This window comes from Macrobrachium nipponense, chromosome 29 (assembly GCF_015104395.2).
Source record: "Macrobrachium nipponense isolate FS-2020 chromosome 29, ASM1510439v2, whole genome shotgun sequence".
Lineage (NCBI taxonomy): Eukaryota > Metazoa > Arthropoda > Malacostraca > Decapoda > Palaemonidae > Macrobrachium > Macrobrachium nipponense.
The window spans coordinates 70,522,745-70,546,451 of NC_061092.1; the positions used below are offsets into that span (position 1 = coordinate 70,522,745).

At 40.7% G+C, this 23,707-nt stretch overlaps 1 protein-coding gene across 1 annotated transcript in view; it reads left to right on the forward strand.

Moving 5' to 3' along the window:
• The window catches only part of LOC135206354 (pre-mRNA 3'-end-processing factor FIP1-like), a 301,272-nt gene that overhangs the window by 42,300 nt on the left and 235,265 nt on the right, over positions 1 to 23,707 (forward strand). Inside the window, exons 3-4 of the mRNA XM_064237774.1 lie at positions 7,272 to 7,413; positions 7,789 to 7,950. Of these exons, the coding sequence (XP_064093844.1) occupies positions 7,272 to 7,413; positions 7,789 to 7,950 (304 nt within the window). The remainder of the gene's footprint in view (positions 1 to 7,271; positions 7,414 to 7,788; positions 7,951 to 23,707) is intronic.

Genomic DNA, 23,707 nt, shown 5'->3' on the forward strand with positions numbered 1-23,707 from the left:
ATCGAAGCCTGTATGTATGACAAGTCAAATTATGCAAATGCAATTGCATATCTTGTACAAATGTGCTAAATTGCAGCATTAAGTCTTTTTTATTGATACAGTCATCCTAGCAGTATTATGGATTTTCATGCTCATAAGTTTAGAAACTGTAAATACAGCTTAAAAAGTGCCATGCACCATTACCTCATTACCTTAATTACTTTAAATTTTCTCTGCTCTTTATGCATGTGCAATATATATATATACAGCCCCCCCCCCCTTTTTTTTTACATGTTTCACATTTCCACGTTTCATATTGTTGCATGTTTTTGTTGAACGCATTTTTCACTTGTTGAGGCTGGGGAAATTTTTGCTGATTTGCGAGTTTTGTCATAAAGCCATACATACTGTATTCACTAATTACTGTATTTCCATTTCAATTTTTGTGACTACTAAATACATATTTTATGTATGCAGCTTAGCTATACGTAGTTTTTTAAATGCGTCGGCAACTAGAATTTTTGGTAAAACCAAACAAAAACTTCTTTCAGTTTTCTTCTGAAGATTGAAAAAGAAACCCACAAAATCACTTTGTAACTTGTTTACTTCTAAGTATTTACATTTAATTTTACTCCACACTCGAGTACTTTCAGGCTTCAGGCCCTGTGGCAACACCCATTCTCAAGAGATGTTTGGGATGTCAGCCTGGTCAAGGCTAACTACTTTCAGCCCTTCTGTGGCCCATTCTCAAGAGTATTTGAGTATTTTGCCTGGGTCAAGGCTAACTGCTGGGCCTTGACCCAGGCTAACATCCCAAACATCTCTTGAGAATGGGCCACAGAAGGGCCTGAAGTACTCGAGTGTGGAGTAAAACTAAATGTAAATACTTGGAAGTAAACAAGTTACAAAGTGAGTTTGTGGGTTTCTTTTTCAATTTTCAGTGCTAGGTTTGTTTTGGTCAGGTGATACCCCCGCCTGCTATCGAGGGAGAGAGAGGAACCAACACCACAAAACGAACTTCAGTGTCTGCCGGCTGGTGCTGTTAACACAGTTCAGCAGCAGTGGAATTTTTAGAATTGCTTTGCCATCATTCATGGTCTGAAGTTTTTGGTGAAGTACTCTAAAATCTTGGTAGCCATTTTGGCGACATTACGCTATTATTAGGAATTCTTCTATAGTAAATTTTGCTCCTAGCTATATTATGGAAATTCATCCATATAGTTAAATTTGCTCCTGAATTAAGATTTGTCTTAGTATTGGGTTAATCTATAGACATGTCCAATACTAGCTCATCAGGGATTGGGTATTGCAGCAAAGGCTGCATACAGGAATTACTAAATCTCGTAATGATCCACACTCCATTTTGTGGTTTTTACAAAAAAAATTTGTAGGCGTCAAATTTGCACACCTGATCTAACTTGTGGGAATGTGTTAATTAGGACAAGAAATCTTGGAAAGGAAAAATTTTACGGCCTAGTTACCCTAACTAAAAATTACAGAGAGTAAAAGAGAAAAGCAGCTTCTAGGGCTAAAGCTAAAGGTTTAGTCCAGTCAGGATTTGCCAACTGGAAAACTTATACTTGTCTCCTTCTGAACCTTCTTCATCATCTGACACTGTTGCCAGCCTCGAAGCACGAGTAGAATAAAAAATTTTTTGATCATGCTTCAAGCAATGGAGAAATTAGGAGCATCTGTTAAAGCCCTGATGGACAATACTAGTGTTGTTGGAGGGGAGGCTGTGTCCCGTCTGATTCTACTAGGCAAAGGTCTCTGTCCAAACTCCCCAGAACCTGGGAGGAGGCAATACTGGTAGCCCCAAAGGGAGGTCAGTGGGGTCTGCCCACAATTAGTCGCCCCCCCTCAGGCAGTCCTGTTGACAATTCCCAGGTCATGACAGATCACCATTGGAAAGGTGTATCTAAGGAAGTGCGTCTTTCTAGTACATCTAGTTCTGGGGAGTTGTCTTCCAGGCGCCAGTGGCGCTTTGTTGACAAGTCCTGTCCATTGAAAAGGAGGACTCGTTAGGCGTCTCCTTCTCCAGTCCCTTTGCCCTTTTAAAAAGGCTAATGTACTTCAAGAGGATCAACAGCCTTGTCGTTTTGGGACTCTCCAGGAGAGATTCTCTCAAGAGCTGGAAGGACACCATAGTGAGAGAATCTCGTCCTCTAAGTCTCGATCCTCTTCGAGAAAATCTTCCTCGGGAAGACTGTCAGAGGTCACAGAGAGGAAAGGCTCAGAGCTTCTGTTGGCGCCGGATCCAAGACCTGTGCTTGCCTCTCCTGTCTTTTCCACGAGTGTTGATATTCACGAGAGGTCTGTGGGGCAGGAAGTCATTCAACGTATAAGCGCCCATCAGCACAGAGGATCCCTGTAGTGCTGGAACCAATAATAGTTCAAGGGAAATTGTTGACGGACAAAAGCCCGCCAGCACCCGAGCGCCCATTAACGACACAGCTTCTTCGAGCGCTTGAGCGTCCATTAACGCCTGGGTATCCATCACACAACCCGAGCATGCATTGACTCTAGAGTGTCCATTGGCACCCGAGCCTCCACTAGCGCCCAGAGCCTCCATTAGCGCCCAAGCCTCCATTAGTTCCCGAGCATCCAGTAGTGCCCGAGCCTCTTTGGAGCTTGAGCCTACACGAGTGGCTGAGCGTCCAGGGGCGCAACTGGATCAGTATGAAGCTTGTCAACCATCGGCAACGATTACATCTTGTTTTACCTACAGTATCTCAAGTTAGGACTATTTCTGATCCTCGTCGACAGCCATTCAAAAACAAGTTGGACAGTATCTTGGGGTTAATGTAGTCTTCGGTACCCCATGTCCAACCTCAGCAAACTTGTCCTCCAGATTCTTTTCATCGGGCAAAGAAGAGGACAAGGAATCATCGCTGACAGCCTACAAATTGCTACTTTACTACTTTGTAACAAATTTTCTAGATTCTTTCTCACCACTGACACCTCCCTCACCAGAGTCTTCTTACATGAGAGAGAATCAAGGTGGTTCATCCAAGTTTCCTACATTAGTGCTTACCTTTTTGGCACAGAAAGTTATGAAAGAGATTAACCTTTGCTTTAGGAGAAGAGAGAACAAGGCAAAGTTAACCTCAATTTTCCTCCTCATCTTTCCACCAGAAAACACTTACGCTATGAGACCGGAGGAGCTCTCTCATTGGGGGTATCTGCCTCTGGCCAGGGAGACTTTTCCGGACTTATGAATCTGCCAGAAGATCTGCTTTTAATTTAGCAAAGATAATGTTTTCGGCTTAAGAATTAGATCACTTTGCCAAGAATATCTTTATGGTTTTTGAGATTATAAGCTTTCCTTGACTGGACTGTAGGAGCCTTGGGCCACAAACTCAAGGATTGTTCAACGATGGATGATGATTCGTTTACCCGACATTTCTGGTGTTATCTCATGCTTAGACAAAGGCATCAGGAATGGATCCTCAGAACTAGCTTCACTTTTCACCCTAGGTATTCTAAAAAAGAGAGGACTTTGGTGCTCTTTCACCTCCAAAGGAGTCTCTTGCATGCAAAAGTCTGCCTTGCTTTATTCTCCTCTGGACAACAAGCACCTTTTCCCAGAGGACACAGTAATCCAGGTTTCTTCAGCCTTGGAGAAGTCAACACAAGACCTGCTCACCCAATCTACAATACGTCTTTGAGATCCTACTTCCAGATTTCAACTTTCTCCTGCCATGTGCACTCGGCCATTTCGGGGCTGAGGAATTGCTATATCTTTCCCAAGATCGGAGGGGTAGGGTACACTTCACCCCGTAATCAATCAAGATGTCCACAACCAAATCCTCCACTAGGCAATGATGTGTTAGTCCTTTGTGCCCCTGTAAGAGCAAGACTTCAACAATTTTGGAAAAACTGGGAAACGAGGAGCGGAATCTGGGATCGTACACATATTAAGAGGAGGCTATGATATTCCGCGTGAGAACTCTCCACCCTTGTCAAACTCTTCAATAGTTTTTGAGAGCCTACTTGGAAGATTCAGAGGGATTCATTGCCCTTTTTGAGAGGGGTTTTGTCCCTCTCGCAGAAAAAAGTAATAGAGTTAGTAGTAGACCCACTAACTCCAGGATTCTACAATCCTCTACTTGCAGTGCCTAAGGCCTCGGGGGGCCGGAGGCCCATGTTGGACGTTAGCACTTTAAACCAGTTTATAAAGAAGACAAAGTTCAAGATGGAGACATATCGGACAGTTTTGCTATCAGTTTGTCACGGGATTGGATGGTTTTCATCGATATGAAAATGCCTACCCAATTCACCAGAACTCAAAGAAGTTTCTTCCGTTTATCTTCAAGAGCTCTGTGTGTGGTTTTTTGACCGCCCCACAAGTGTTCAATCGAGTCTTGGCCCCCATTGCAAAATGGTTACATCTCATCGGGATAAAAGTATCCCTATACTTAGACGATTGGCTTCTTTGGTCACAAACAGAGAAGAAGTGCACGGAGGACCTACAGAAAACTGTCATTGGCTCAGGAATTAGGATTGCTAATACACTGGCGGGAGTCGCAGTTACGACCCTGTCAGGAACTAGTCTATTTGGGGATGAGGATAGACTTAGTGAGTTTTCGGGCTTTTCCATCCCCACAAAGAGTGGAGTCATGCTTACAGAAAGTGGAGAAAGTGTTCTGCGAAGGAATGGATTAGTCTATTGGGCACGCTATCCTCAATAGAACAGTTTGTGTCACTGGGGAGACTGCATATGAGGAATCTACAGTTCTTCCTCGCGGCAAACTGAAACAGAAAGAAGCTCCCAGACTCTTTAGTGTTCCAAACCATAAAGGAGGACCTGCAGTGGTGGAAATCAGAAGACAGACTTATAGAAGGGAAGTTTTGAATACCACTTAGCCCCAACCTAGTATTCTTTTCAGATGCCTCAGATCTAGGTTGGAGCATCATTAGGGAACAAAGAAGTCTCAGGAACTTGGAATATGAAACAGAAACAGTGGCATATCAATTGAAAGGAAATGACTGCCATCCACTGGGGGTTGTTAAAGTTTGCGGACAAGGTCCGAAACAAGATAGTAGTTGTTCATTCTCGTACATCAGGAACCCACTCGTTTTCGCTTTACGAAACGACGAGAAGCCTGTTGTTATGGGCAAAACAGAACCAAACCAGTATTGTGACAGGTTTCATTCAGGGGAAGTGCAATGTTCTCGCGGACGAACTAAGCCGCAAGAAGCAGGTCCTTCCCACAGAGTGGATGATGAAACTGTTGGTGTGCCCCATAATCTATGGGAAAATTGGGGCAAACCAATTCTAGATGTGTTTTGCCACAGGAAAGAACCATCGTATCGCCCTCTTTACTGTTTGCCAGCCCCAGACCCACAACCATGGGTGACAGGTGTGATGCTGTTGGACTGGTCAAGCAAAGACTTGTATGTGTTTCTTCTGTTCAAGTTGGTGAGAGAAGTCGTCAACAAGTTCAGGTCTCACCACAACATTTTGATGACCCTCATTGCTCCATTCTGGCCAGTGCAAGAATAGTTTCCAGGATCTTTCTTAGATCTGTTGGTGGATTGGCCACAGAGAACTGATCTACTCAGACGCCTCACTTCAGGAGGTTCCATCAAGGGCTGTCCACTCTGTCCCCCTAACCGCTTACAGACTGTCCAACAACTTTTACAAGCGAAAAGTTTTTCAAACCAAGCTGCAATGACAAAATAACATTACTTTTATCTATAAAACAATACTGTACAAAAAAACATACATTCATAAAACAAATCACTCTTTCTCATATCTCAGAGAGAAAGAGAGTGAGAACTGAGGATGATACTTCACAGGCACTTCAAGTGGCTGGGATAAGGTAGAATGTTAGTGTTGCCTCTATGAAATTTTGTTTTATAAATATTTTTACAGTGATTAGAGATGAAACATCAACAGTGATAAAATTTTCACTTGTGTACTGTTATATTATGTGAGATAATCATAGTCAACTAAACTTGTAACAAAATATGGTATAAATCAGACTAAGCAAAAAATATGGAAACACTACCTCCCTGGTCTGTAGTGAACTTGCTGTATTTGTGTATTTTCTTCTTTTGTTATGTTTAAGGTACAGTAATTGATATTATTTCTATTGAAAAGATAAGTACAATACAGCACTGATATACAAGAGAAAGAAAAAACTTTTGCTATGAGAATGACAGCACAAGAATTTTTAATAAGTTTATGAGAGATGGTGATTAGGCCATAACCACAAAACTACATAAACCCTAAGAGCTTACTGTAGCATGTTATCTTTTATCATAAGGGTGTTTTGTACTTAATCACTAAAATGCTAACATGATGTACAAACATAGCATTCTCTTTGGAGGTTGTGTCCCATCGTTCATAACCATCTATATGCAGTTTAGATGTGCTCTATACAATAGTAATATCCTAAAATACATACCTGTACAGTAAATGTTTCAAAATAATCTTACAACACAGGAAAATATCAATACTATACATAAAATGTACGCAAATTGTATTATTGTATGCGTAGAACAATGCTGGAGGCCAAAGAAATCGTGTCTCAATGATAGGGGTTAAGAGTAACAATTGTAGGCTGATACTTAATTTTGCAACATGGCTTGGAAATTGTATTAGGGTATTGTGGGATGACAGTTTGAGGTATACTTTTGTTTGAACTGTCAAGTTGGTCTGAGCTGTTCACAAATAGGCAATAATGAGTGTTATACTGGTGTATATAGCCTATTTAAGAGTAACAGTAGTTAGGAGAGTACTGTAATGTAAGGTTAATTTGGATGGTTTGGGATGTATTTTTGTTTGAAATGTGAAATTGTTTCAGTATGATAATTTAATTAAGGTATGATTTTATTTGAACTATCAAGTTAGCAGTGAAATGTTAGAATAGGCAGTTGAAAGCATTTTAGTTTAAGGATGAAAAGGTATTTGGCAGTTAAACGCTATTTAGAGGGGATTTTTGCATTTCTGCAGATTTTGCATTTCCAGGGTAGGTTCTGGAACTTATTCCTGTGTAAAAAAGGAAGCTGCCACTATATTAGATTGTCATTATTTTTTATCTGTAATGTATTAATCTGCCTCTCATGTCATATTTGGTAATTTTGTATCTCTATGTTTCTCTTGTCATATTTGGTAGTTTCGTATGAATGTATGCATATGTTAAATAGTGATTTTTGTACCTGTATACAGTAGTAATAGAAAACTGAAATGTGAACATTGAAGACTAAAAGATTTTTAGGTAGCCACTTTAAATGTACTGTCTATTTAATGTAGAATTACGTATAACAACATATTCATTTTCCAGAAAACCAGGAGCAGATATTTCTGACTATTTCAATTATGGTTTTAATGAAGAAACATGGTTTAAATATTGTGAGCGGCAGAAGAGAATGAGGGTCACAGAATCTGGTGCGGGCTTAAGTGGTCTCGGAGTCAGTATAACTAAGGTAAGTGATCATAACCATATTTCTCGTAAAACATTATTTTATGTTATTAACTGAGATGTACCTGTCCATTTGTAAACTTAATCTTGAGGAAGGTGGTGACTCCAATTTGCATTACGTAACATAGTAGGCATTACTGAACTGAGGGACCTTTGCAACACCCCCAAGCTTCAGTTCTGTCTTTCTATAACATTACATCAGTTCCCTGTGGTCTTATCCTACCCAGCTATCCAGTTTCCTTGACTGTCTTCTGCCCATTTTCACCCTCTTTACTATTGAACAAAACCCTTGGGCCACCCCTGTAAGAGTTGTGAAAAGTTATTCTCCTCAGGTTGAATAAGATTTTATTACTAATAACTAACTTTCTTTCATTTTCAGCCATTTGGTAATGCCAGCAGTACAAATATACCAGTTGCGATTGTCAACGACAACAGTAAGTATGGAGGAACTAGTTCTCGTCCCAGAGCCGGACCCCCTCCAAGACCCATCAATAAACCTGGACAGAATGATGTAAACAGCTCCAAGCCCAGTACTATACAGGTAAAGTCAAGTCATTTATCATTATTGTTTTTAAATCGGACTCTCCATGTGTACTATCACGAAGCTTTATTTACTTATATTCTGGGGTGCTTTACTTTAATTCCCATCTGATGGTATTCCAGCTACTTACATGTCTTTAAACCTTCAGCCTCTGCATGAGAGATTTCAGCTACTTACTTAATTTGGAAATCAAATGAAGTTAAGGATATGAATTCCTTAGCTGTTAATGTTGGCTTCAGTGTATATTCTTTTGTGGATTGCAAACCTGATTAGATGAAATAGTTTTCACCAAGACAAGATGCGGTAGAATAAGTTATACAAGCTGTGCGTATTAATGTTTTCAGACTTTCAGGGTATGAAACTGAACAGTAACTCCTTACTTCCTGTATGATTTTGTTGAATATATTTTGATCAGAATACAGCACCTTCCATTTTTTTTATGAAATTAGCTTGAAGAGGATTTAATAAAAATGTGAAATGTAGGCTGAGTAAGTACATATGCCCTAGCATTAAAATACAGATTAGCTTTGGCTTTTCACAATTTCTTTTGTGGTGAATATCATTATTTAGTAAAAATGGTATCTTATTCTCAGTCACTGAAGTAAAGGCTTAAGGTAGGATACCATTCTTACAGCAAGGTCAGAGAACTGGAGAATCAATATTAAAATTGGGAAATATGAAGTTTTGTAATACTTACAGTGCTGCCATGTGGTGGTGGTCCCTTTTGTGTGCAATTATGTCAGTATATTCCAAAAGGACATTATGTATGGATCTTCGGAAAATCAGGCAAGGTCATTGCTTTAACTAAACAGTCTTGTCTTATTTACAGTAGAAGTATAACCCCATATTTCATCTTAGTGGAAGTATTTGATCCTCCCTTTTACTGAGCTTAAGTTAAATTTCTGGCCTGGCAGGTTTGTTTGTACACTGGCACTTAAACTTAACAGACCTCAACTAATTGGATTTCATTACCAACTTGGAATCATTGGCCAGGGAAATGAAAAAATGTATTTGTTCCTATGGAAATTCAAACCAGAGCCTTTTATTTAGGAGCTTTCCTCAGCACAAGCTGGAGATAATATTGAACTTGGTAACAAGGTTAGGGAGTAATGGACCCCTTCATTCACCATAGATGACTAATCATTATTTTACAGCTGCTGAGAAAAATAGATGTGCTGTTCTCAGTTTACTTACCAATATTTAGATTATTTCTCTTTGCTTTGCTGTTGGTTTTTCCCATAATAAAAAACATGATTAGCATAATTGCACGGTGTATGGGTGCTTTATGTCACCCCCCCCCCCCCCCCCCCACCCCCCCCCCCCCCCCATAATAGTAGATTCTCAGTTACTGTTCCTTTTGTTGGGGAAGGCGTATTCTCATGCAAGGAGTGTGCTGGTTGGTCTACTCAGTAAGAGAAACATTTTAAAAGGAGGAAGAAGGATAAGAAACATTTTCTAGCTTCTTCTGGGGGGAAATACACCCCAATGGTAGCTGCAGTCATTTGGGTTCTTTCCTTTTTCCTTCTATTCCTTCCCTTATTGCACTAGTAGTACTACCTATCCTAAAAAAAAAGTAATAGAGCTTAGTAGAAGTCTGGCCACGACCATTTAGAGGAAGAGGTAGTTGTTGTTGGGGATGCACCACCAGCAGCTCAGCTGTCTCACCTTGAACCTACCTAACCATAAAGATCTAGGCACTAAGAAGTCATCACCTGTAGAGTACCTGTGGAAGATCTGGCTTACTTTCAACAGTCTAGGCAGCCCATCTTTCACATTGTACTCAGACAGCGTAGCTGAGGACGTAAAGTAGTGTCTGGCATCTTCCTCTCCTGTTTTGTCTGCAGCTAATTAGTCTTCCTTCAGTACCATGAAGATGGGGAGTCCTATTTTATCAGTTATTCCAGTGGCTGATCCTCTGGTCACTTTATTTTCATCTTAATTAAAGCCTTGAACTTTCTGTTCAGTATTGAAAATTGGCAAGAATTGAGAGGGGAAGGAAAAAGCATTCTATGCATTCTTCCTCATTGTCTTCATTCTCATCCCCATCAAGCCCGTCTTCATTGAGCTCATCTATATCCTTCCAATACTCAGACTTTCCATATGTAGGAGGAAGAAGAAAAGGAAGTCCAAGGCCTAATGGAAGTAGCCCCAGCAGATTCCATGCATGACTCTTCCTTTAGGGGGGGGAGGGGCTGTTATCACTAATGCATGTCTCTGGTAGGGCAGGTGCTCAAGCACCCACCCACTTAAATAAGACAACTGCTCCTGCCTTGTCCAAATGTGAAAACTCAGGCTCTCAATTGGATGAGTATTTCTCTTGCTTATGCTACACGTGCTTAGTCTCGTGTTTGGGTGTACATGATTAAAGTATTTAGGATAAATCTCCTTTTGCTTCCAAGGAGAAGCACACAGAGAGGCACACACACAACTTGTTCATTCTTCACATGCAAGGTCTTCAGATTGTGCAGTTCTTGCTTCGTTGAGCTCTTCCGCCTTTCATGCATGGCTCTCCATGTGCATAGGATGCTCATAGGAGAGGCATAATGGGACTTCTCCAGTGAGAAGCTCAGTTCATTTGTCATGAGTGAGAGCATGTCAAGGTGCAGTATTGGTGGTGCAGCTCCTGCAGAACCTTTCCGGCGCTTGGTCCTCGAGACCTAAATTTCATAATCAATCAATCCAGAACTCTTGCAGGCTGAGAAAAAGCTGCAATTTTTGGAGGTTATTCCATGCATCCATGAGTGTAAAAACCTGAGAGACGCCACCTCGGCTTACCACCCGTCTACCAACTTATCCATTAAGCTCTCTTTTGCACTACTGAAGTTAGACTGTTGGTCAGATGGCTGTGGTCTCAGGTTGCTTTTGGTGTTTTAGACGAGGTAAATCTCTGATTTGAGGATGGAAAAGTTCCTTATTGTCCAGCAGATCAAGCAAACTCATCCACTCACATGTCTGAGGAGGTATTGCACACTGCAGCAGACATATGTACTCATCAGTCAACAGACTGACAAATGACCTTTCTCTGGAGATTTCATCCAGATGGTAATTCTTTCTCTGCTGCAGACATAAGTTCCAGGGAGATAGTGTTGATGGCATCTCTCCTGGTTGTCTTATGGCTTGACCTATGGTTAAACATGTTGGTAGACTTCACTTTGACAGTTGTCTCCTATCATGATAGTGATAGAAGACACCTGTCGAAGTGAAGTCTACCAACATGTTGTTGGTGTCAGGAGGGAAGGCATTGACTTTTGACTAGATGCCAACATGTAGGCTAACATGGTTAAAGTGAGGTGCTGGACTCATCACTAGTCTTTCCAAAGAGTGGCAGTAAAACTGAGAAAGTCAGATTCCCCAGATTCTGTCATCAACCATACATTGTCTTTCAAACTGGTTTTTTTTTGGGGGGAGTCATTAGGAGCTAAACCCTTGAATATAGCTAAGCCTTCAGTGTCTGGTGTGTTGAAGCCTGCTCTTCTTAAACTAAGACAAGGAGGCCAACCTTTGTTCTCAAAGCAAGGTGGGGTTCTCTCCATCCCTGTCATCCTCCTTCCACAGCTATGCTATGGCTAGATAAAAAGAGAAGGGGGGGGGGGTTGTTGCTGAGGGCAGTGATTCCTTTCTTCTACTGCCATGAGGAGGGGGATGCCTGTCTTTAACATTGGGTAGTGTGGCAGAACCCTAAATTATCAGTCTTTCTGGAAGGGTATAGGATTTTATTCAAGGATCATCATCCTCTTTTCACAAGCACTTGTCTTGGTCTGACTATATCCTTTGACTATTTAAACATTTTCAGCCCTGTTGTCGGAGTTGGAAATGACAGAGAAAGGTACTATAGATATTGTGGAACCAGTCTCCATGTTTACTCTTGCAGAAAGCAACTGGGGTTTGGAGACAAGTTATCAAGCTCTACCAGTTGAATGAGTATGTGTTACAGACTCATTTTTACAGTAATACCTCAATCTTAGACAATTTTTGTGTAAATGTGGCATGGTCTCTTAAAACAGCTAATAAATGCTTATTTCTAGAGTTAAAAGAACATTAAATATGACCCTAATTGTGCTCCCCAAGTTTTGAGCTAACGTTTAAATTAAATTCAATACATACTCTTTAGAAAAGAAATACATGGTTGGTAAAAATTACATGTATTATTTCTCTCTTCTTTCTCCTTTCCAGCCAATCTATTTTTAGAAGTCTTTTCAACTTTATTTTGTCTATGTCTTAGTTCTGAAATTCCTTTCCATGAACAAACAGTGCCTTATATTTGGACTAATACAACTCTTAGTTATGTCTTATGTTTTAGAACATCGCATTTACAGTTCAGGATGTGAAGGTAAAATTAGATCAACTTAAAATGATCTACCACAGAGGAGAGAGAGAGTTGCCCTTACTTAAGAGATTGAAAATATTTATGAATTATTACAGAGACAATTACAAGAATCCACTGACTTGCTAATGGCAGCATCCTCTCCACCTGTCACAGTAAATTTACATAGTATTTGACAGCTCTGGCTTGAGCTGCTCTTTCAAGTTAAAAACAAAAGATGAAGGAAAGATATTTTTATTAGAATTTTGTGATACACTACGTTACCTCAGACTTCTCTGGCTTGAGCTGCTCTTTCAAGTTAAAAACAAAAGATGAAGGAAAGATATTTTTATTAGAATTTTGTGATTACACTATTACCTCAGACTTCGAACTTAATCCACTCCAGAAGGCTGTTCAAAGTACGATTTTTTCGAAATATGAAACAAATATCCCCGTGAGAAATAAAGGGAATCTGGATAATTCATCCAGCCAACCCAAAAAGTCTCCCTTACCACATTTTTTCTATTACAGGCGGCCCGCGGTTAACGGCGCAATCACTCAACGGCGAATCGGTTTTACGGCGGTCGTCAAAAATATTCATTAAAAAAATAAGGCATTTTAAAGGTTATCTTTACGGCACAAATTTCAGTTAACAGCGCCGCTAGCGCCGTTGTCTAACGAGTTCATACATATGTAGAAATGCCGTTCAGACCATAAAGGTTATGCAAATTATATTAACAAATTTTATGGAGAGTTATTATGTAGGTATTAGGGTAAAATATATGCCTCTGACGCTGTTCTATGCCGAAAATATCGAGTTACATAAGTGCAAATTTAGCTATGGATGTGTCGATTCATAATTGTTCATGCTTTGGTTAAAATGTGTGTGAAAATGTATTACGTGAAAGGCATTTTTATTTCTGTACAGAAATATGATACAAAGGCAGCTTTTGAAACTGCCCTTCACGATACCAAATACGATGTTTTTTCATGTTCTTTCTTGTAAGCCGCCGCCTGCCGCTCTTCCGAAAATATCGATTTAAAAAAAGTGCAAATTAGCGATCGATGTGTCGATTTTATAAATGTTTATGCTTTTATGTTTAAAATGTGTATGAAAATGTATTACGAGTAAGGTATTTTTATTTCTGTGCAGAAATATGATAAAAAGGCAGCTTTTGAAACTCCCCTTCAAGTTATCGACTACGATGTGTTTTTCAAGTTCGTTCTTGTATGCCGCGGCGGCATACAAGAACGAACTTGAAAAACACATCGTAGTCGATAACTTGAAGGGGTTTCAAAAGCTGCCTTTTTATCATATTTCTGCACAGAAATAAAAATACCCTATTCGTAATACATTTTGATACACATTTCAAACATAAAAGCATAAACATTTATAAAATCGACACATCGATCGCTAATTTGCACTTTTTTTGCCGCCGTCTGCCGCTCTTCCAAAAATATCGTTAAAAAAAAAAAAAGAATGCAAATTTAGCGATCGATGTGTCGATTTTTCAAATGTTTATGCTTTTATGTTTAAAATGTGTATGAAAATATATTGCGTAAAGGTATTTTCATTTTTGTACAGAAATAAGATACAAATTAAGGCAGCCTTTGTAACTACGCTCCACGTTGTCAGGGGATGGTTTTTCATGTTCGTTCTTGTCCGCCAGTTCCGAAAAATGCATTGTGTTATTTTATTAATTATGCATCTTTTCCATAAATCCTTTAAAAAGTTATACATTATTTCACTGTATCCAAGAATATTGTATGTATTCTCATATTATTGTAAGCCCATATTCCGCGGAGCGGCCAATGTTGTGGTTTGAAATCAGCTGATGAATACGAGTCAGTTTCACCATAACGCAATTCTGAGCGAATGCTCTTGCTTCTAGTTAGCATAAACGAATATCTAGATACTTGACTTATATGAGACAAAGTTATTTTTCCTTATACAGCGTGTTTTAAGGTGGAAATATTTATTGAATATGTCTCGTTGTGAATGTGAACTACTATTTTTTTCGTTAACAGATTACGTTGGCGGCATGTTTATTGCGTAAAAAATTACGTGATTCCGTTCGCAATACGTAATCCTTTATATCATCGTAATACGAACTTTACGTTATTTATCTTAAATCGGCGTGAAACCAACAGTAAAATGTGTTCTTTCAAGCACAGTAGTTTTGATCAAAATGATTTTATCCCAATTTTATCTATGGTTGTGTGTGATGGCAGACATTTACTGCCAGTTTTATACCTTGTTGCCCGATGTACGATAATAGTCATTAGCAGCTTGAACAGTTTTTCTCAGCTTCAGGTCATAATTAGGTTTAAATTTAGCGGTATATTTCCCGATTGATCTTTAATCTACATTGATCTCTGATCTATAGCGAATAAAGTTATTACATTAAGATATCTCAGTTCTATTCTATACATAACGCCATTTATAACAAATACGGTAATGTTGCACTGTAGTACGATGATCGAAATACAAGCCAAACAGATGTTATCCAGTTCGGTTGTACTTAGAAAAAAAAAAAGTCGTTTTCTCGTTCGGTTGTTCATGGTTGTACACGTTCACGCAACGAGTATAACTTTAAAACCATACTTTCATCATTCTCTTTTGCTGTTATTGAACTTATGTAACTAGAAGATGGATAAAGTTAGGCCATTGTAATTTGATCTCTCATAAAATCGAACTATCGTAAGACTAATGATCGTAACCTGAACACTACAGCTACCTGTACACTGTATAAACTTTATTATATCTTTACATACTTTAGACACCCACATTTACTGTACAGTAAATTCTATAGTACTATACTGCATAAATATAATTTGACTTATTGCGCCGTTGTGGGATTACGGCCCCTTTGACTGGTCTAGAGTTTCGAAAGAAGGTGTGCGGCGGCCGTAGGCTTTAAAATCGCTTGGCGTCGGTGGCCAGGAACGGAACCCCTGCCGCTAACCGAGGGCCGCCTGTATTGTGTTCAAAAGTTAAATTAAGAGTGTAAAGTAATGAAATAGTTCATTATATACAGTAAAATTTTTGTTTTTTATGTGTACGATTTATGAACTGTTTGGTGAAAATAGCAACTGGCTGGCCGGGGGATGGAGGGAGGAGATACTGGAACCCTTTGAGGAAACCAAATTGGTTGCAGTATGCAAAGGTTGATAACAAAATCAATTTTATTCATATATATTAGGTACAAGGATAATCAAAGGAATCAATAGTGTGTGTGTCAGAGAGAGAGAGAGCAGAGAGAGAGAGAGCGAGAGAGAGAGAGAGAGAAGAGAGAGAGTATAGAGAGAGCCAGAGAGAGAGAGAGCGAGAGAGTAATCAGCACGTTTACACTTGGGATCTTAAGTGCATGAAAGAGATTAATTATGCCACAATACATCAACTTACTGTTGGCAAACGGCAGACTTTTAAAACAAACATGAGGATTTTGTAAACAAGTAATAAGTCAAGAATGCAAGAAAAGGAAAGATAAAATAACTTTTTGTACATGGAACTTACCCAGCAGATATATACTTAGCTATAGACTCTGTCGTCCCCGACAGAAATTTGAATTTCGCGGCACACGCTGCAGGTAGGTCGGGTGATCTACCGCCCCTGCCGCTGGGTGGCAGGAATAGGAACGATTACCGTTCTAGAACCAGATTTTCTCTGTCGCGGTAGTGTCAACATACATTGTTGCTACCTCCTGACTTGATTTTCGTTTTTTCATCGCCATCGACCTTCTGGGCTGTCTTTTGCAGGGAAGTACTGGGTCTTTGGTTTGGCATACGCTTTTATTTATTAACTTTTTTAATGGAATTTGTTTGGCTTCGAAATTTCGAAGAATATATTACGTGAAACTACCAAATTTTTCGGTAGACACTCATATATTTTGCAATAAGGGAAATATTGATTTTTTTTTTTTTTTTTTTTTTTTTTTTTCCTCACCTAATACTTGGTAGAAGTGTTTTAGAACTTGATGAAGGAAATATAAGATCTAACTTCCTACTTTAGGAAGTCAGAAAGCATATAACTAAATACGCTTCCTTTAGAAGCTTTAAGAGCTCTCGTACTAACGAGCAGTTAGAGTATTGACAATACTAGTAGTTGTTGCATCCTCATCACCTTCTTACTCCACAGAATCTACAAATTCATATGTGCAAATTTGAAGATAAATGGATGGAGCTCAAAAGGCGAGCTCTTAAAAGGTAAGAAGTGAATATAGTGTTCCCAGTGCAGTGGAGGGTGCATCTGATCGGCTCCGTAGCGCTTCCAGGCCTAGACCTCTTCCAAACTCCCAGACCCAGTGGAGGAGGAAAGTCGACAGCCGTAGGAAGGTTAGGGAGAACCCCCACCGGTCAGGCGTCCCCTCAGCAGGTTCTGTAGAACGTCCCAGACTGCCAAGGATAGCCATTGATAAGGCATCCTTAAAAAAGTGCATCTCTTCATCTTACATCCGAAAAGACGAAGAATGTATGTTTGGAGTTTCGATGATCTAGCGCCTTCTCTGAAAACTAAGAGAACACTGAGCAACAGCCAGCCGCTGCCAGGAAGCCGCGTTCCAGCAAGCTAGCGTGAGCTACGTTCCAATAGCCAGCAGCGAGCCGCGTTCCTACAACCAAACGCGAGCCACGTTCTAGAAAATTTTTCTTGGCGCAAGGCGCCTTCAAAGAGACGAAGCGCCAGCCTGGCGCAAATTGCGCCAGAAAAACAGACGGCTAGAGCAAGGAGCCTTATAGTAGAGTGGCAATCAGAACGATCCTTCCATTGAACGTTTCCGGGCAAGAGGCTCTTTCTAAAAGGGGTCTAGTAGGCGCTCGGAACTATCAGGGCGCACGGGACCTTCCACGCAAGCGGAACGTTCCAGGAGCGAGTCTCCTTTCTAGCGTGCGGAACATTCCAGGCGCTCGGAACATTCCAGGCGCTAGGCGCAAGGAGCCAGGCGCCAGAATATTCCTAATCTTCTTATGAGAGAGAGGTCAGTCGCGAGGCTCCTCTTTGAGCTTTTAACTTGAGCAACTTTCCCCTGGCAAAGGTGCAAGATGTCGCACAGGCGGCCGTCGCTTTTGCCAGAAGGATTCTGATACTAAGAGAAGCCATTTTTTCATTATTCAGAGGACTCTCTCCTTCATTCATGCTCTTCCCTCGTTATGAAGAGGCAAGAGCTTTTAGGGAGTTTTTTTCTTATAAGAATCTCATCGACGTTTGGGTATGATGGCGGATAGGAAATATCTACTTCCTTCCGTAAACCCTCAGATGAACAGGAATTCTGTCTCTTCCACGATTTATGAGGAAATCACGAAGATTTAAAGAGTTCCTGGATTAACTTCCTTCCTTAAGGAGATATATATACTCTTTCTATCGTTCTATAACGAAAAGAATCGAAGATAGTAAAAATTTTTCCTTTCTCTATCTGCCTCGGCAGGGAAAGAAGGTAGTAGAGTATCTGCTGTATGAGAATACGATACGGCAAATCATAAGCACATACCGTAGTTACTTCTTTGCTGAGCAACTCAATTACCAGTATCCTTCCAGGAATTTCCTAGGAAGGACTACACTTAAAGGGATTGTTAAGACAACACCTACTTAGCTTCTAGATTTATCGAAGTCTTGTTTCGCTTAAATATGCATTATAAGAACTTCCTGAAGTTCGATAATATTTTAGATTCCTTTATTAAATGGAGTAGCTGGCAACTCTGGAAGGAGTAAGGCCAGTCGGCTAACGAGACTGCTACGCTTAGACACCAAGCAGTATCATGTAGGTGTCGGTCATGAATGGTCGGTTTTATTTTATGTCTCTCTCCTGCGGGATGGAATGACTAACCGTGTCTCTCCCCTACAATCGTGGTTTTAGCCTCGGATTGAGGGGATAGTTAAGCAAACATAATAAAATATTGTCTGCCTTTTGCTAAGACGCGTTTCATAAGAAAGATATTACAACATTTCAATGCTGTTTACCGTAGGTAACATTTTTAAAGGATTCTAACGCAGCGGAACTCATATATTGTATAATGCTCTCATGCTTACGAAAGCATGGGCTTATTAGAGTACATGCTTAGTGAGAAGATGAATGTAGTAGAGAATTCACTTTAAGAACTACGGTATGGTCAAGTCTTATGCACATACCGAGGTTAACTACAGAATTCCTAGTATCCTTACAAAGGTTTCCTAGATTAATGCTGTTTACCACAATGTGACAGTATTATAAAGGATTCTAATACGGCAGAGCGCGATATATATAATTCTCTCATCCTTTCGAGAAACGCACACAACCTTTTAGAATCGGATATTGCTCAAGAGAAGTTGGGTGAGTCGGATGGGAAACATTCTCTTAGTGGCAGAAGTTGTTTCCCTGAATGGACTTATACTAACCGTATATAATTTTTTTTTTTCCCACTAAGAACGGAATTAACATGTGAAGGATGTCGGGTACCATAAAGGCATAGATGTTATGGCACATAACCTAAAAAGAACTAGAAGGAAGCGCCAGCCTGGCGCAAATTGTGCCAGAAGCGCCAGCCGCGCCAGAAGCACCATCCAAGATATTTTCTCGTTTTAGCGAGTTATTAACCTAAGAGTCCAGTAGCCTCTCGTTACAGCAGGCTCGGTAACGGCAAGATTCGTTCCTGATTTCGTTACCCATTTAATCGAAAAGGGGTCGCTTACAAGGAATGATGAAATGATTTATTTTAATTTTAATCACTTAGGCCAATTCCACGAGACACTCATATCGCAAAGAGCATCGAGAATCTCTTTTTTCGCCCCTGTTCGCGTTAACAAAAGAGAACCTATTTGGGAACAGACACGGAACGTAACAATCCTTAAGAGGTTCGATGCAAGATTTTGTATGTCCGTGAGAACCTTCTCGATCGAAGATAATAACTGTTAACGTATGTCTAACATTTATTGAAAAGAGTTGTGAGAACCTGCGGAAAGTCTTCTTCATAGATCTCTTTGTAAGGTAGGAGACGAATAGGCTTCCTTTAGACTGCTTCCTTTTCCTCGAACAAGAGAGGTAGCAATATAAGACATCTTTAAATTTAAGGAAGGGGAATAAACTTTAGTCTTTTTCCCCTAGTATAAACTTCTTAACAGATATTAAGATAAATGGGCGTCCAAGGAAGAGAGGATGTAATGCCTCATTTTGGCCTTAGAGAGGTTGGATTCACAGAAGTCACGTTCTTTCTCACAGCATGTTTCGTAAGGCTTTCCAAGAGATGCTGGATATTCTATCAGAATCTATTATAAATAGACCTAAAAAACCTCTCCACTCTGAGTCTGTCCGCGTGCAGACTGACCAGAAGTGGACATGAATGAGAGGTTTTTTCAAGGTAAATGACAATAGTCATGGCTAAGACATAGAATTGCTGCAGATCGTGCTAGATGGAATGAGGAAACTGTCCTCTTTCCGATACCTCTGTGAACCACAATAGCGAGTTTTTTCTTCACTTTCAGAGGGAAGAATCACCTTTGTATATATCTGCTATCAAAGAACGCAGTAAAAGGCTATACTCTGTCTCTACAAGGGGAATTAGAGATAACAGAGGATTAAGATCTTCGGGATCTTATACGATACCGCAATACGACAAGAGTAGGATATCATGTACTTCGAATGGGATCTTTTTGTGGCCACAGACTCCGTGTTCCGACAAAATGGAACTGCTCCTCATCAAACTTCTTTGAGGAAATTTATGAAGGAATTCTTTGTTTCTCTTAGCCCTAAACGCCAAGAAGACAAGTGAATTTTTTGTGCATTGGAATCTCGCATCAGATTCAATGGAGACTCGGCAATGGGTTCTTGCCAGCATAGTATGTCTGGCAAAAGAACTAAATCCCTCTATTCCTGACGCAACGCTTCCAGATAGAAGTTTCGTGCCCAGGCAGGTACTTACATTTTCATCTACAGAAGAAGAGATGTTTGTAAACGTTGCTACAGAGCTTCGGGGTTTTCGAAAGCTTGAAGGCTCAATAATTTGCCTACAGAGTCTTCGGGGTGCGATGAGGGCTCAAAATGCTTCCCAGAAGGTATTCAGAAGGAGTACAATAAGAGCTAGTAATCAGGGTTCCGCCCAATTTCAGCTCAGAGTCTCCTTCGACTTCCAGACTCCTTCCCTTCCTTCGGGCAAGGTAGTGGGAAGATTCTGCAACGGAGGAAACCTCATCAACATGTAAGAAGAGATCTCGTTAGCAAAAGAAGTGTTCACGAAGGATCCTCCTCGGAGGAAGACTCTTCTCTCTCGTATTGTTAGATATCCTGTCGTCTACTGGGTGTAGCTGACTAAAATCACCTCCCCTTGCCAGGGGCCAAAAGCTCAAAGGAGGGGAAGAATTTCTTCCACCCTTCTCCAGTCTCCTGATAAACTATGTGGGTTGTTCAGGACTCTCGGACAATGTAGCGCCAGCCAGGCGCCAAATGCCAATACAGGCGAAAAACGCCAGAGGCGAACAGTTCCAAGGAACTCTGTCATGGTCGGATACTGAGAAGGAGCGGAGGGCCTTCAACCTGGCGCAAATGCGCCAGAGGCGAACAAATCGGACAGATATAAGAGTCCGATGTGGACATCGCCAGACAGCCTAGAGACTCTTCCAAGCTCGAAGCTCCAGCAAGTGTGGAGGAGCCAAGCCAGGCGCGAGGCGCCAGCCAGCTAGGAAGCCAGCCAGGCGCCATCCAGGTGCCAGGCTCCTTCAAGGCTAGGCTCCAGTCAGGATTGAGGATCCATCCAGGCGCAAGGCTCCTTCCAGTAAAGAGAAACCTAAAGCTCTGTCATGTAAGAGGGCTAGTCCCCATTGATATGATACAGGTAAGGCTCTGCCATGTAAGTGGGTCAGCCCCCATTGGCACGATCCGAGAAGGCTCTGTCGTGTAAGCGGGCTAGCCCCCATTGACATGATCCAGAAGGGTTTGTCAGTCATAGGTCCCTACCTCGCTGAAACTCTTGAGGCATGCAGACTCATAGACAGTAATCATGAAGTCTTCTGCCATGGCTCCAGGTGCCTTCCAGGCGCAAGGCGCCAGCCAGACGCAAGGCTCCAGCCAGGCGCGAGGCGCTAGCCAGGAAGGAGGAGCCAATCAGGCACCAGCCAGCGCAAGGCGCCATCCAGGCTCTAGGCGCCATTCAGGCGCAAGGCTCCAGCCAGGCGCGAGGCGCTAGACAGGCGCTAGGCGCCTGCCAGGCACGAAGCGCTACCCAGGCTCCAGCTTCACCCAGAAGAGATCTATATCAAAGAACGCCCTGGCCTTCTTTGAGACATTGTGATCTCCTAAGCACTTGATAAGTGCATTGATGATTCCTTCAAACAGCTGAGAATTAAAAGCGCATGAAGTGCGAGCTTTTCAGAATTCTTGTTCTTTCCCTAACAATATGTCATAAGGACATATTAGCTGTCACATACGGGAGATGCAACTCTTGTGTTGACTTCCCATTATCCGAAGGATGTCAAGATAACCTTCGAGGGATCCTTCTCTCTTGGTTGATACGTGTCTGCGGATACATTGCTGGGATAGGGAGCAGATACTGATCCTCAACTAGTGAGTTAAATTTTATTTAACGTCGTGTTTTTTCTTTGGGTTGTTTGAAAGGAGTTTGTAGATAACTCTTTTCAACTTGAGCACTAACCCTCGTGTTAGGATCAGGTGATCGGGATCGGTGTTTTGTGCTCCTTAATTATGCCACTAGGCATAGGCATATTGTCAGTAAGAGGCTCTGTCGAGTAAATGGATAAGACCCCCATCGGCAGACCCACAAGGAAAACTAATTAGCCATATGGTTCACCATCCTTCGCTGAGGGCTCTTGAGGCGAAGCAGATCTAGCATTAGCCATGGAGTCTTCCGCCTGATCAAGTAGGAACCAAGGTTTTATTTATTTATTACCTACAACGTATGTTGTTTACCTGTCTATTCAGTAAATAGTTGTCTCTTTCCCACCACCAAGGGTGTCAATCAGCTAAGTATATATCTGCTGGTAAGTTCCATGTACAAAAATGATATTGTTAAGATACAATAAAGTTTTGTACAATACTTACCTGGCAGATATATACGATTGATGCCCCACCCAGCCTCCCCTCAGGAGACAGGTGGAAGAGAAAATCTGGTTCTAGTAACGGTAATCGTTCCTATTCCTGCCACCCAGCGGCAGGGGCGGTAGATCACCTGACCTACCTGCAGCGTGTGCCGCGAAATTCGAATTTCTGTCGGGGACGACGGAGTCTATAGCTAAGTATATATCTGCCAGGTAAGTATGTACAAAACTTTATTGTATCTTAACAATATCATTTTCACAAGGAAGCCGTTTGAACAAACAATCGAAGCTGAAAGTGGCACCAGTGTTTATTACAGAGCTGAGTTAGTTTTACAGTAGTGAAAAATCGTAAAAAGCAGTTGTCACTAAATAGGTATTTTACCGTAACAAAAATAAAAGTGATTTGGACAGATTGAGTGGTAAGTGAAAGAAATGGGTGAATAATCATCCCCAGCCCAGCTGATAAGTCAGCGAGAAGCAGAGCCCCCCCCCCCCCTCTCTCTCTCTCTCTCTTCTCTCTTCTCTCTCTCTCTCTCTCCTCTCTCTCTCTCTCTCTCTCTCAGTGGCACCAAACACTGACTTGAGCAAGCTTTTTTCTTTTCTTTATTGCATTTTGATTGTTTTCATGGTTTATCATCATGTTAAATTATTGTGAAATATTTTATTTTTCATGTGAATTGGTACTGCTTTTTCGTACATATTATAGTAAAGATTTTACTGTCTCATCTCTCCTCAACAATACCATGATGCATGATAACTTAAAATCATTCATTCATTATTCCTCAAAAATATAAATGCCTCCTCCCTCTACCTCAAGTTGGCTGTGTATCACTGCAATGATGAATGATTTTGTTAATTGTTTATGCTAAATTTTATTGTGAAAAGCTTTGTTCTTTCATTTTCTTATTTTGTTAATATTATTAAACTAGACCGTCTCACTCGGCGCACCAAACACTGGCTCAATTAAGATTTTTTTCTTTTTTTTTTCTGTATTGCATATGATTGTTTTCATATTTTATCATTATGTTAAATTTATTAGGAAATTCCCTTTACGTGAATTGTTATTGCTTTTACATACATACAGTAATATTTTAACTCTCTTTTCCTCCTTTCCTCAACATATCAGCACTCCCTCGTTCAGTCTCAAGTCAGCTGGGCGTAACATCACTGCGGTTACGTACGATTTTATACATCTTTTATGCTAAATGTTATATTGAAAGTTATATAAGTTTTATATTAAAACTGCTTTATATTTGCATTTTATGTTGTCAAATATGGTTATGTGTGAACAATTAAACTATACATACATATATTGTAAATGAAAAAAAATGTTTAATACAGTTTAACTTGTAAGACCCAGTAGGCCGTCGAATACAAGTATAAACTAGATAATCAGTCAGTTTGAATTACGAGCATTTGTTCGACAAACAATACAA